Raw genomic sequence first — 14,476 nt, 5'->3', positions numbered from 1 at the left:
TTCAATTTGACATCAGCTTTATATTTGACCATTACCTAGTTGAGCCATACCACTTAATAGCTGTTTTGTGATGAAATATGGCTGTCTACCTACACACATTATCTTCCATTTCTTAATATTGTTATACATTGTATGAGTTGTGCTAGCTGTTTCTCTTAAGGAGTTTTAAACGTTTCAAAAAATAAAATTAGTATTTTCCACTTAATGCTTAATGCTCAGAAAAAAGTAATCATAAAAATCGAAATGCTCATACACTTTTATTCAGAGTGTTCATAATTATTTTCCACCTCAGTTTCCCGTACCCGATGCAGTCGCCTTCAGAGTTACTTTGTACATACATCAGTTTCACTGTGTTTTGCAGATGGCTGCGTTGCAGAGTCCTTTCTACGGAGACAAGATGAATCTGTACTCTCTGTGTAAGAAGATAGAGCAGTGTGACTACCCGCCTCTCCCATCAGATCACTATTCCGAGGAGGTAAGGACTCTTCGGCCCATACGTCGGTTCATTTTGTCAACATACTTTACTAAGAGATTTTACTTTACTTAGAAATACAGATGGATGGCCCAGGTAGCAGAAAGAGTGCCATGATTCCTTATATCTTCTGAGTCTTAGATTAACTCTGCAGCTCAAAGAGAGGAGCGGGACCCGACGCGACACGTGAGGAACCGTAGATAGTTCTTTCCTGGTGTGAAGTGAACCCATTGAAGGCAAGCATTCCACCCAGCACTCGTTCCCCCAGCCTCTTGTGACAGGCTGTGTCCTCCATCCCAACCTCACAGACAAGAAAACAATGAGAACTTACTTTGGTAGAACTTTGATCCTGGTGTTTTCCAAGTCTGAATCATGAACCTCTCAGCCACTTGTCTCTGAGCCTTTTTCTTCCTTGGTCCTTGGGCCATACCTGTCCTACCACCCATCACCGCTTCAGCCACATTCCTCTGGGTGAGTGTTTTATGGTTACCTGTGCTAGACCTGTTCATAAAGTACATTGGATGGGACTGGCAATTTTCAAAGGCTTTCAAGATCTGAATCCATGCTTGCCTTGCTCGTGCACTGGAATGAGTTGTTTTGGAACTTACCCAACATCCAGTTTTTTCATTAAACGGCATCCTCCATTTTATCCTAACATATCATGATTATTTGAGGGCGTGCAGAGTGGTAGTGTCGCGGGTCACCTAAGATGAGCTTACAGGCTCGTTTGGGACTTCTCGTCTGGGACCTACCTATGAAAGCACTAAAGCCTTGGACATCTCTGTCTCATAAGCAACAGATATTTCTGCCCCAGGAAAATGGAAAGGAGCAAAGGAAAAATGGAGAACAATTATAGTGTCCGCATATTAAGTGATCTTGTCATGCTTTCTATTGTGAAATGGATAGCATCTGGTTTTCGTATCGTACCAGGAAATCTGAGCTCATAGCAGCCTGGATAATGAACATCTCTAAAGATATTTTTTTTAACTCTATGTAAATCATGTGTGTTCCCAGAATATAATTAGTACATATTCATCTAATAGTTCGATACTGATAACGAGCGATGCCTACATTTTTTTTGCTTCTGTGGCATCGTATTTTAGATAATTAGAATATACTCTTAGGAAGCCATGGTGGTAATTTAAAGTATTATCTTTATTTTGATGCTAATGCTCTCATGTTAGCCATTTTTTAATTACTATTTTGGGTACGGAATACCAATACGGCCTTTCACAAAGCCAACTTCAGAACTCCTCGGCCTAGAAATACAGGAGAGTGCGAACAATAATGCAAAACGGATAGCAGGAATGTCAGGCGCCGCTCTTTGTTGTGTCATTCTCGCTGCCTTCTTTTCTCCGTGAAGCGCATGAATATTTCACGTATCTGCATCCTCATCCCCTATTCTTCTTGACTAATTTTCAGACTGTCTGAATTTGCATTTCACATGGTAGCTGATTAGGAGATGCCGGGTGCAGCAGCGAAGCCTCAGCAGGCGGTTACCATGGTGACCTTCAGCGGGATTTTAATGATGATACCACTAGTGGTTCGTTGAAGTCGGCCTGCCTGCAGGGCTACTTCACTGCAGCTAAGTGTGAAGTTGGATATGCGGCTTCTCAGCCAAGGGGCAAATATCAAAGTCTGGCCCAGATAGAAGGTCTTCAAGTTGGGAAAGGAAAATAGATTCCACTTTTTTTTTTTTTTACTTCACCGTGTATAGTTACCAGTTCCAAAAAAGAGCTATAAAGCAAAACGTGTTATATGGCGCGCCTTCCAAAGGAGACAGTGCAGTCTCTGGTAATGGTAAAGCCTTTGTCGGGCCCCCATGAAGTGGACGGCCGTGACGCCTTTGGTAAACATGGAAAATGATTCGTAAGAAGCAAACTTGAAAATCGTGCTGACGAGCATGCAGCCTGTATACCAGGCTTGCTTTAATCTGATCAGGAATGGAGAGTCCTACAAGACTTGGAAAGGCTGGCTGGCGCTGTTGATAAATGTTTCCCCTCCTTAATGAGGAACTAAATTTGTTTATGAAATAAGGATTCCAAATTTGTGGCAGCAACGGAATCCTAAGTGGATTTCGTGCCGCTGTAATGACATTAGTGACCTCTCCAGTGCTTCTTATGAAGGGTGTTTAATGGTTTAGAAATCCACGTTGGTATTAGGCTGGCAGAGAGTAGGGACCATGAGAAGGTAAGTGCAAACTTTAGCACCGAACTTGCTCGAAAGACTCAATGTATGTGTCTTTAATAGTTAAAGCAATAGGTTTCTGCGAGAGAAAAATGAAAACAGATAACTTGGAGTATGTTGAGAGCTTTCCGGATTTACTTAGGCACTGATAACACTTTTAGATTTCCTGCCCACAAAGGACTTAAAAGGAATACTTCATCATAGTACCAACACAAGGGACACTTCATCATAGTACCGAGTTCCTTGCCAGCCCACCTCAGCAATAGGAGTTGTAAAGAACAATAACAAGACTTTTAAATACAGTTTAAATTTAAAAGAACTCCAGTGCTTAAAAAACTAGAAATTTCCCCAATGTTGTGCCATACATAATAAACACAGTTTAACACTAAAATTCAAAGCAATATGCTTTGGAAATATTGGTACATCAGATCTTTCCTTCTGAAGTATGGCGTTTGTGTACATACAATGTAGGTTCTAGATTAAAATATTTCAGCAATGCATGGCGGCTCTTAGAAAATGTATATTGTGACCTTTGTTTATGATTTTGTTTTATGCAAATTTGGTATTCCTTAGTCTTTTTTATCCCTGTAACACCCTCATCCATATGTGAGTAAAGACTTACTGTACTTGAAAGCAGTTACCTTCCCTTAGATTGTTCTCGGTTTAAACTGTCTCCATTTGCCTGCTTGGTCTGACCTCTACTTAACAGTTAATGGTCATGGCTGCTTCTCCTTTCCCTTCATGGCTAGTGAGAGTTCTGCTATGAGGTCCGTGGTTCTTCATGTTTTACAGGATGCTGTTTCCTCTGTGCCCACTGGCCTTCCTCTCTACCATTCTCCTGACTCTTCTGCCCCTCGCCTTCCCTGGGCAGTCATAGCCCATGATGGCTGCTCCTCAGTATGGTATATACACCATCATTTCCACAATGTCAAGTGTCTGCAGCCGCTCTGCTCTTGGCTAGGCCTGATGGGTTTTAAAAGTTAAGTGATGGATTGATTGAAGGAATGAGAAAGTAATGGAGCTGGTATTAAAAAGAAGAAATTTGAAAACAAAATTAATGGCCTAATCAGTAATAATGGAATGACAGGAACTTCTCAAAAGAATTGTCTAGTGAGGCACAAGAATTCCCAGCGGCCTATCGGCCGATGTGGGTTTTCTTCTCATTCTTTTACATAAGCATCATCAACTCAGACATCCCGGGCATTTACTAGGAAATGACACGCACTTTGTCCCTGGACTTCATTTCTTGTAGAGACCCTGGAACAGTCATCGAAATCATGTGGCGGTTGTCTCTTTAGACCCTGGGAAAAAAATAACTTGAATAGATGGTAAAAAAAATCAAGGATTCACAGATAAAATGAAAATGGGTTCATCTTGGTCCCAGAAAACAGACTTAATAGCAGTGCTTTGAGTAGGAAAAAATTAGACACCTATAAGATGGTTATATTATTTAGTATTTATTCATTACTAAAGTGGACTGTGAGAACAGGAGATAGCGTTCATTGCATGGTGGATATCGCTTAGTCATTCCGTTTGGGTAACACTAGGTATTGACCCCAGGGCCTGGCGCCTGCTAGGCAAGCACTGTATTGAGATATGTGCCCAGCCCTTTTCTATTTTTAATTGAGATAAAGAATCTCACTAAGTTGTGTAGACTGAGTTTAAAATCACACTGCAACCCCAGTTGCGTTTGACCTGGTGATTCCCCTGACTTAAACCCTCAAGTAGCTGGGATTAGAGGCCTGTGCCACCAGGCCCAGCTCAGTCATGTCAAATTTACAATATAAATAAGATACAGAACATATTTCTCAGTTATTTTTCGGAAAATTTACTGGGCTTAATAAGTCTTTGTCATTGCTTTTTATAACTGAAGAAGCCAAATTATACTTTATGAAGCAGAATTGATCGATCACTCTTCAGATTATATATATAGTCTCTCATTTTATTTCAGACGTCACTTCATTTTATAGTTCTCAAACCTTTAACTCACAGACAGGAAAGTTTGTGGTGTTAAAAACAGTTCATTGGAACAGCATCTCATAAAATTATCCTTTGAAATGTGGACCCGGGGATTGTATCCACGCAGAATTGGTAGGAAATGAGCTGCGAGCTTTCACTCAGAGATGCAGCTCGCTTAGCTTTTACCCCATTCTGTTGTTTTCGTTGTCTTTTTAAGACAGAATGCCTTCCCTTCTTCCTTCTCTTCCCTTCATTTTCTGGCAAACTAGAGAAGTGTCTGCAGAACAGGACCGAGTCTGCTTGTTGTCCTTTTCCTTTCTGGCCTTTCCTGGTTTGGCCCAGCACTGCAGTCTAGTGCTTCACTCACATGTTAAAACTGGCAGTAACTACCGCTTTTCATTCTTCTTGGGACATCAGCACATTAAAAATAAACAGAACTGGCCAAAGATAGGTTTTATTATTGTGACTTGTGTGTGTGTACACACATATACATGCAAATAAAAATCAAGACCTCAGATTGTTCTAAACTGTAGTACAAGGTTTAGAAAGTTTCCCTGTGATACAATCAACTGTGGTAATATTTAATTAAACGAAACTGATTTTTTGTGGATTGTATAGGTTATTGGAGAATCTGATAGGATTATTTGGCTTTGATAAAATTGGTACTGCATTTTCAACTTTTGGAATCTGCTCTTTTATCAATACGACAACTTTTTTTTTATTAAAGAAACTAAGTTGGAGACTCTGTTCCAATTTGTATAGATCAAGTAGACTTGATGTGTTGAAAGCAGTAGACGGGTAGATCTGCCTTGGATGAGGAAGGCGCTCTGCCTGCTTGTGCCACAGGGAGCTGGCAGCCCCAGAAACTACTCAGATGCCACAGGCAGGTCTGGGCTTCTGTGGACTTCTCAGTCCTCCTCACCTCTGACATTCCTTGAACTTACCATGTCCTCGAGTGTTCATGTCCCCAGGATGCTCATCTGGCCCGTGGCCACTCAGGGACCACATGACATGAAAAGAAAGGACTGGGGGAATACTTTATGGAGAGTAGCAATTATTTGAGTGTGTGAGCATGCGCCCCAAGTAATCAGGTCTCCTGCTTCCTCATGCGCTGCTTTGTTTGCAAAGGGAAAGAAAATAAAAGTCTTAGAGATGACAGGTTTTAAGTTAACATTTACGAGTAATTCTCAAGTTTTAAACATCAAGATATACCTAAGGAAGATGTTTAAGGAAGGCGCTTTAAACTTTCAGTAACTACAATAACCTTGGTTTTGAGCTCATAAAGTCATGCCTCATGTAAATAGGAAAACAAGCTTGAAAATGTCAGATAGAGGCTCGTTCTCAAGTTTTGGAATTAGTGGAAGTTTATAAGTAATAGAAAATATTTGAATTTAATAAGTCAGATATTTATTTACCAAATTCTAGTTTCTCAAGTTCTAATAGAATTTTTATGAATTACTTACGGTTATTATTAAAAATTAGTCAGATTGATTTAAATTGGTGCAGGCAACTCCTTCCCAACCTTATAATAACACCAAAATGAATGCCATTAATAACCTTTGTTACACAGGCAGTTTTAGAGGTGCATTTAATCTTTAGAATTAATGTATAGTCCAAATGAAATAAAAATATTTACTATAGCGTGTGTACATATTGAATGTGAATATTACTGTTATGCTATTATTTGAATTCTCATCCGGTCTTATCTCAGAAACTGTGAACATTTGATGTTTCTTCTTAAAACTGTTTTAGTAAATTTCCTAGTCTCAGCACTGTGCTATTTGGTCACTTTCCAAACAGTTGCTGTGCAAGATTAAGCTGTGTGTGTGTGTGTTCCCTTATTCACCTGTGTTACAGAAGTGACACTGAGGAATTATTCCTTGAAGACATGACTCCAAAACGCTGCCCTGTGTTTCATATATCCTGTGGGATCCTATAAAACCATGTAACTTTCTGTAAGACTTTCAGTTTATAAAGATGCCGAATGATCTCCGATTGTGAAATGCAGACATTACATCACGTCAGTGTACAATGGCATTTTTTTTTTCTTTACCCCAAGGTCAATCATTAGTGACACTTTAGGCATATCCAGCATGGACACCAATCATTTTGTATAAATATCTAAAGCTCCAGATATACTGGCTTGAATGTATTAGGTCCACATTGGGGTGCTAAAGTGTGTCCTTGGATAGATGGAAATTGGACATATCTGGAAGGCTGATACAGCATAATTGGTCTCAGAGGGATTAGGATGGGGGTGATAAAGAACAGTACCAATAGAATTAGTCTTTATTGTCCTATTGAGAATCGTGGTGGTGACCTCAAGCGATAACGCACAAAGAGCTGACTGTTATTACCCCTACGTGGCTAAACTTGAACTGTAATTGGGTTAGCACCCTGAGAACAATGACTCTTGACACTCTCTTTAATATTCCTGGTTTTTGGCTGCATACTTTGATATCTCTTTGGAAAGACATAGATCAAAATATATTAATGGTTTATCCACTGAATTCAAAAGCATTAAATTTATAACTTTACAGATATTATATAGAATCATTTTATTAGTTTCTAGTCATTTAAATGTTTCTGTGTTCCTTTTTAAAGACCTCTGAAGCACATACATGGTAGCAGTTTTCTCTAGCTTTGTAAAGGCTCTTATGTGGATAGACCTTTTTGGAATACTCTATTAAAAACAATAACATATGATCTTAAAAAGGTACAAGGTGAAAAGTAAGCTTTGTGCGATTAAAAAAGGATCTTTTGGCTTCCATTCTCTGTTCTTGTTTTTGTCAAGGTTATAAATTAGATGCTGGTCTTTAAAGTAATAACTGGATAGATCTTGGTTCAACACACACATTTAAACAAACATTTAAGCCTAGTGGTCTTAGAAAGTAAAACTTAAACAAAAAAAAAAAAAAAAAGGGATGGAGATAGCAATCTTGACTTCATTTTCTTGTCATTTTCTTTTAGTGTGGTTAAAAATATAGTAGTTACTGTCATTGCAAAGCATTGGATGGTTGTTGAAGAATTTCAGAATAGCTTGCTTTCTTCCAGAGAGTTAGAGAAACATTTTGGAAAGATAATACTAAGGGACCAGGCCTTTAATCCCCAGCACTCAGGTGGCAGAAATAGGAAAATTGCTTCAAGCTAGTGGATAGCTCAACCTGTGTAGCTTTTCTTAGAAGCACGCGTGCGCGCACACACACACCACTGAGTAAGGTCTTGCATATAATGATCTCATCTGATCTTTAATGTTTGACTTTAATGTCTGACTTTGAGAGAACACTTAGTGTCACTTTTTATTTTTATGAGGATATTATATAAGGACTTCCATACTGCTTTCTCTGGAGCTTATTTAAAAAACAAACAAACCAAAAAAAACAACAAAAAAACCTAGGATTTCAGTCCAGTCTTCCCAGTGTGAGGATCAGAGGTCTTGATTATAATCTAATGACAAGATTGCTCTAAGTTGAATCCAAGTTCCTTTTGTTTGGAGAAGGTCCTGCTAGTTTCATGGTTGGGTCATTTTTAAGAGAACACTGCAGTTACAGTTAAAACTGTCAATGCTGGGTCATAATATTTGTATGAACACATTTGTGTCAACAGTTAAGAGTGTCTTGAGTATAAAGCTGCTCCGATTTGATCCAAACTGTCCTATGAATTGTGACTCCAGAGCCATTACTGTTAGAGCCTGATTGTGTGGCCTGTTTTATATATATATATATATATATATATATATATATATATATATATATATATATATATGATACAAGCTAGAGTTATTTGAAAGGAGTTAACCTCAACTAGAAAATGCCCCCCATAAGACCTGACTGTAAGACATTTTCGTGTGTGTATGTGTATACTTTAATTGTATAAATGATTTTTCATTCACTTTACATTCTAGTCACCCTCCTCCCACAATTCTTACCCCCACCTTCCCCTCTTCTATGGGAGGCTGGACTGCCCCACCCCCTACCTCCTGTATCTCCCCACCCTGGCATATCAAGTCTCTGTCGGGCTAAGTATATCCTCTTCCACTGAGGTCTGACAAGGCCACGTAGCTAGGAGAACAGATCCCACAGACAGACAGGCAACGGCTTTTGGGACAGCCCCTGTTCCAGTTGTCTGGGACCCTCATAAAGGCCAAGCTACACATCTGCTATGTGTGCTTGGGGGAGGGGGGTTAGGTCCAGCCTGTGTGTGCTCTTTGGTTGGTGGTTCTGTCTTTGAGAGCCCCAAGGGTCTATGTTGTTGACTCCGTTGACTTCCTGTGAAGTTCCTATCCACTTCCAGGCCACAATCCTTCAGCAAACTGTTCCATAAGAGTGAAGGCCCAGCCCACTGTGGGTTGTATCACCACTAGGCTGGTAGTTGTGTGTTTTATAAAAGAAAGCAGGGTGAGCGAGCCAATAAGCAGCACTCCTCATAGCCTTTGCCTCTAGGTTTCTGCCTAATTTGAATTCGTGTCCTGGCTTCCTTTAATGGACGCTGTGGAAGTATCAGTCAAATAAACGCTTTCCTCCCAACTTGTTTTTGGTCATAGGATTTCTGTGGCTATGAAGCACCAACTTGTAATGACTGTCAGTGCTAGCAATCTCTTGAAAAACAAATGACCTACAGTCCGCCCTGCACCGTGTCAATGGCTCTCACCCTTTCTCAGAGGTGGCCATGCAGAGACCCATAGACCAAGTTAGAATTTTTAGGACAGTAACACAAAGTTCTTAGAAAGCCTGTGCCTAAAGTGAAACCCTTTCAGTTCAAATCTGCTCCTAAGGCCTTTAGGATCTTGGACCCTGCTGCTTTATAAAACTGGGCTGCTTTGGTAGTATTCCTGGAGAGTTGTTAGGGAGACTAAGTCATGTTAAATCATGCAAACACTTTATAAAAAATTTCACTCATAAGTACACTGAGGTCTGCCTATTCCATATCTTATAGAGCTGACAGTGATAAATCTGTCAGTAATACCACTGGCAAAGAAAACTTGATGGCAATAGGGTTTTGTTTGGTTTTGTTTTGTTGTTTAAGTGGTGGGGATTGGGCATATAAAAGAGACTGCACAGCAAGCACTGTTAACTCAGCATCGCCTTTCTCTACCACAGCCTCTGGAATCCTCCAGGCTCCCCCTGTATGCCTCTCAGCTGCCCACTGCTGCCCCTACCTCTGTTTCTCGTTGGTGCTAGCCCTTGCCCCTTTTGGGCACCCCTGTAATCTCTGTTGTCTTCAGCTGTGTTCTATTCCTCCTGTGCTTGTGGTTGATTCCTCTTCAGTGAATCAGGGCTGGCCATTGGTTGTTCATTGGCTACAAAGAGCACCCTGTTCTGAAGTTCTCTGAGAGACAGGGAAGCTTCGGAACTGGCTTGTACGATGTGGCAGTGTTACAAAGTAAACTGTTACTCTACCCATTGATAATCTTGGTTGACTATGAATATCTGCAATAAGTGCTATGCTAATCTGCATGCCGGAACGTTCTCAAAATGTCTAAAGTATTGCTAATGATAACAGGTACAGGACAAGAAGATGTGGATATAAACATGCTATATGTTATTACAAAGAGACACATAATTGCCAAAGGTTACTGGAATTGAGAATAAAACAACATTTTAATTGTTGAGTCTGGAAAAGAAGGTATCTTAACCTTTGAGGATCTCCCCCCTCCCTGCCCAGCCCCTCCCCCTTATATAGATCTCAACTCTTTTCTAAAGTGGGAACATTTAAATACTACTTTGCATACTTAAGTATTAGAGTAATAGTCATACTTTACCATGCTGACAGAATACGAAAGTACCAAATGTTATATATTTTTTCACTTGTGATAAATGTATCTGATCCACATGTACTCTCATCACTTTGTATGGAAAACTTGTTTGCCAAAGCTAACATGTCAGATTCTAGATCAGGTAGAGGCTGAGTATCTAGAGTTAGCTAGAAGGCTAACTCTATTCAAGATTACGCTGCTCACAATTAAGGAGGCCAATTTCAACTTGTTCTGTTTCGTTTTCAGCTCCGACAGTTAGTTAATATATGCATCAACCCAGATCCGGAGAAGCGGCCAGACATCGCCTACGTTTATGATGTGGCAAAGAGGATGCACGCCTGTACCGCCAGCAGCTAAACTGTACGAGACCCTGAAGACGGCGACTTAAATAACTTAAAAGTGTTTTTGTGCAAATCATACCTCCCCGCTTTTGTCTGGGTGTTAAGATTACTATTTCAGAGCTAATGCGCTTTGAATCCTTAACCAGTTTTCATATGAGCTTCATTTTCTACCAGGCTCAGTTACCTTCCCAACCCCCAACTCTGGGATGCTCAGATTGCATCAAGGACGCAAGCACAACAAGAGGTTTTAAGGGCGTAAGGTTTGAGAATTGTTTAGCGTTTGTGCTGAGAGATTGTGTTTCTAGATAGTGAGTGCCTGGTGGAGGAGGATACAGAGGCACTGTCTGAGGGAGGAGGCGGAACCCGAGGAAAGACCTGAGCATGTGACACGTTTGTTTTTAAGTCACTTAACGGACATCGTAGTGGACATAATTGTGAAGTTCTTTGATTTTGCTTTTTTTTTTTTTAAGTTTGAAGTACATGTTTTATTTCGTTCTTAGCATTATAGTTTTCGAATATAATTCTTATACTAAATGCAGACATGAACTTTTGAGAAAGATTGAAAATTTTTAGTTTATACATCCAAAATGCAACTATTAAATGTGAAAACATAGAGGACGAAATGTGAGTTGGACACTGAAAGTCTCGTGTTTTAATGCCTTTGAAAGCCTTTTTGTGTTTAAATGGTGTGAATGAAGCCATTTTGAAAGTGGTTAAGGACTTGTTTGCCTGGCGTGATAGTCATTTTTAAAGTTGCACATTGCTCAAGGCTTTGTGTTCTTATTGTACATTTGAAGAATATTCTGGAATAATCTTGTAGTAACTATAGTTCAATTTCTTTACAAATCTAAATACACTTAACTCATAGCTATACACTGTAATGTAAGCGTATATTTTTATTCATATATTGAATGAAGTTTTGATCAGTTCCCCTCCAGAATTTTTTTTTATTCAAGTTACTTTCTTATTTATATTGTGTGTGCATTTTATCCACTAAATGTTTTAGATTCTCTGACAACGAACTCCCTTTGTAAAAGAGATTTGGTATGCCAACACTTTTCTTAGATTGAAACCTTTTTTTAAAAAACTTTTGGGCCATTCTGTGTGCATCTGTTTTATCTTATTAGGAGGAGAAGATGTGTGTTAAAATGTGCCTGTGGATGTCGATGTTGTTTGACAGGGTTATAATTTTAGAGTATGTGTAAGGCCGTGGAGACTGGCCCTTAATAGACAGAACCGTTAGGAGAGCAGCGTTTCTGTGGAGACACTTTGGAGTAAAGAACTATATTTGTGCATGAAGACGGCAGACATGGGTGATGCTCACTTTAGTTAAGAAAAAAAATGTAAAAAGGAGAGCTATTTAGGAAACCCTGAGGTGGAATTTGTTTTCCCTGAATGTCTTCATCTTAATACCAACCAGTGTCTTGAAAGAACTGTGGAGCCAAAGAACAGAGCGGCCGTGGCGGTTGCAGAACACTGTGTCCCATGACTGAACATTGGGAAGGCTTCTCCTGCTGGTGGGGCAGCTTGTACTGTGGCCAAAAGGGCTCTTGGGTTTGTTTTCTCACAGAGTATTCTTTCTATCGTTATTTTCAAGCAATCTGTACGTTTTCAAAATAGTGGCTCGTCTTTTAATTGGCTGTGCTTGCTGTCTTAGACAAGGGACATCTGGTTGGTTTTTCGTCCTGAAGGCTGAACTGGGTGTCCCAGATCTTAGTGGCTCAGAGCATTTATCCAGAGGCGTGAAGAAAGCTGCTTCTGGTGACCATTTATTTGTATTGTGCTGTGTCCACTCTAATGTCACAGGGCTGACCGAGATACAATATCCCCTGCCTGCAGGAGTCATTTTCTTTCCATCTTTAAAAACACAAAGGTTCTGCCCAGCATTGGTGGTGCACACCTTTAATCTTAGCACTCGGAGGGCAGAGGCAGGTGGATCTCTTTGAGTTCCAGGACAGCCTGGGCTACACAGAGAAAAGCCCTATCTCAAAAAACCAAAACCGAATCAATGAAAATACAAGGCTTATCCCTTGTAGTGATTTTGCTTTGTGAATCTGTCTTCTAAAAAGTGGGGGAGGGGGACTGGGGTGAGCTGGAGAGCTTAATGGCTAGGGATGGTCACTGTCCTTTAAATACTTTCCAAGTCCAAGTGTTCATATCCACCCCACCTCCAAAGAATCTACTGTGTAACAATAAATTCAGTGTGATATTTGCAAATGGTTATGGAGTTGATTAGAATTTCTAATCTTATCACCTATAAAATATTCTCTTTCTATTTCTGTTTATGAGTAAATTTGATATGAAGTTGAATGTTGGAACTGAACTGATTTGAGTAACAGGTCAAATTAAAGGTACGGCTGATTTGAAACCTTGCTTGAACATTGGTACTAGTTACCCAGGGGAAAATGGGCAGTAACTGCGGTTGGCACGCTGAGGTATGGGGTGGTGAATGTAGGGTAGCCTCATCTGCAGTGCTCAAAAAGGTCTAATGATTGTAAAGCTAGCAAGATGCCGCTGCCAAGTCAAGAGCGCCAAAGTGCGCTCCCGTTCCGAAGTGCGTCCATTACAAAACACCTGTCTTGTATCCGTAAACTCCAGGTGTTGCTCTTAACCTGTCCTGTATTTATTATAGCCAAGAAGCTGTTATTCACACAGATTATTCTTTTGAATCGAATGTATTGTTCATCACCCACAAGTGCACACTCTTTGCCTCTGATTCCCCACAGTACTGTAATATGAATTTCTTTTGTGAAATACGTTTTATTTTGTTATGCTTTAAATGTACATGCAAGAGAGAACTCTGTTATTAGCTTCAGAAACTGTACAGTATCGTAATATAAATATATAAAAATAAAAGATGAGTACTGTAAGTTTGAGTATCTGTCAGGTTCCCTGTCTCTCACCTCGCCAAATCGACCATTGCTGTGCTTGGCACCGAACCTGTGGAAACAGTTCTTACCCAGTTCCAGGAGAAATCTAACAGTGAGACAGTCAAAAATGACAGCCTCTCTGAAGGGTTGGGGGTTTTATGGTTTGGTTTTGAGTGTACTTTATATCATAAAACACAGCTTACTAGTCTCGCCAGTGTCCCCCTTTCTGTCCTTGAATAAAAGGGATCTGCTTTGAACCTTTAGAATTTAAAATTTAAGTGAACATTTTCCATTCCCTGTTGGTCTCTGCAGTGGGCTACCAGAATCTCAAGCGAATGGATATATTTACTGTTCTCCTAAGTGAGGATCACCGTCCCGTCTACCAACTGGAGCATAGATCTTAGGAGTGTAAATTTGATTTCACACGTTAGTTGTTAACTAGTTAATTTTACAGCCCATGACTTGTATTAAAGAAGCATTGGTTTCAGTAGGTGGGTATGGGTATGTGTTCATAATTGCTAATAGAAGTCATTCTTACCGCCTTGTAATATGCAGGGCTAGTTGTAAGTTTTATTTTAAAAGTATTCATTGGGAAGTCAGTACCAGGCGTATATGTTTCAGTCTTAATGGGCACAGCCGAGGCCGTACACCTTAGTGATGTTGATTTTTTTAAAGAAATTGAAGTAGGAAATCATTTCAGAAGTCCCTCAAACGATAAAAAAACAAAACAAAAAACAAAAAAAACCCTTCATGGTGTTCTTTAAACAGGTTAGACGGCCTTCTGAGAATGGGAAAGCTTGTACTGTACATTTAAAAAGTTAGGATTTTGTAGCTCGGGACTCAAATAAATTATTTTCCATGTCAGGGTTGTGAGGCATAGGAAGTCATTCTT

The 14,476-nt window shown here is 39.9% G+C and overlaps 1 protein-coding gene across 3 annotated transcripts in view; it reads left to right on the top strand.

The window, feature by feature from the left end:
- The window catches only part of Nek7 (NIMA related kinase 7), a 132,992-nt gene extending 119,402 nt beyond the window's left edge, over positions 1-13,590 (top strand). For all 3 annotated transcript variants that reach the window (XM_032914820.1, XM_032914817.1, XM_032914818.1), the window contains 2 exons: positions 362-475; positions 10,620-13,590. In XM_032914820.1, coding sequence (XP_032770711.1) covers positions 362-475; positions 10,620-10,730 — 225 coding nt within the window. In that variant the 3' untranslated portion in view covers positions 10,731-13,590. The remainder of the gene's footprint in view (positions 1-361; positions 476-10,619) is intronic.
- The last annotated feature ends 886 nt before the right edge of the window (positions 13,591-14,476 follow it).

This window comes from Rattus rattus, chromosome 10 (assembly GCF_011064425.1).
Source record: "Rattus rattus isolate New Zealand chromosome 10, Rrattus_CSIRO_v1, whole genome shotgun sequence".
Classification (NCBI taxonomy): domain Eukaryota; kingdom Metazoa; phylum Chordata; class Mammalia; order Rodentia; family Muridae; genus Rattus; species Rattus rattus.
The sequence above is the reverse complement of the archived record's forward strand: the minus strand, read 5'-3'. Positions and strand labels throughout refer to the sequence as shown.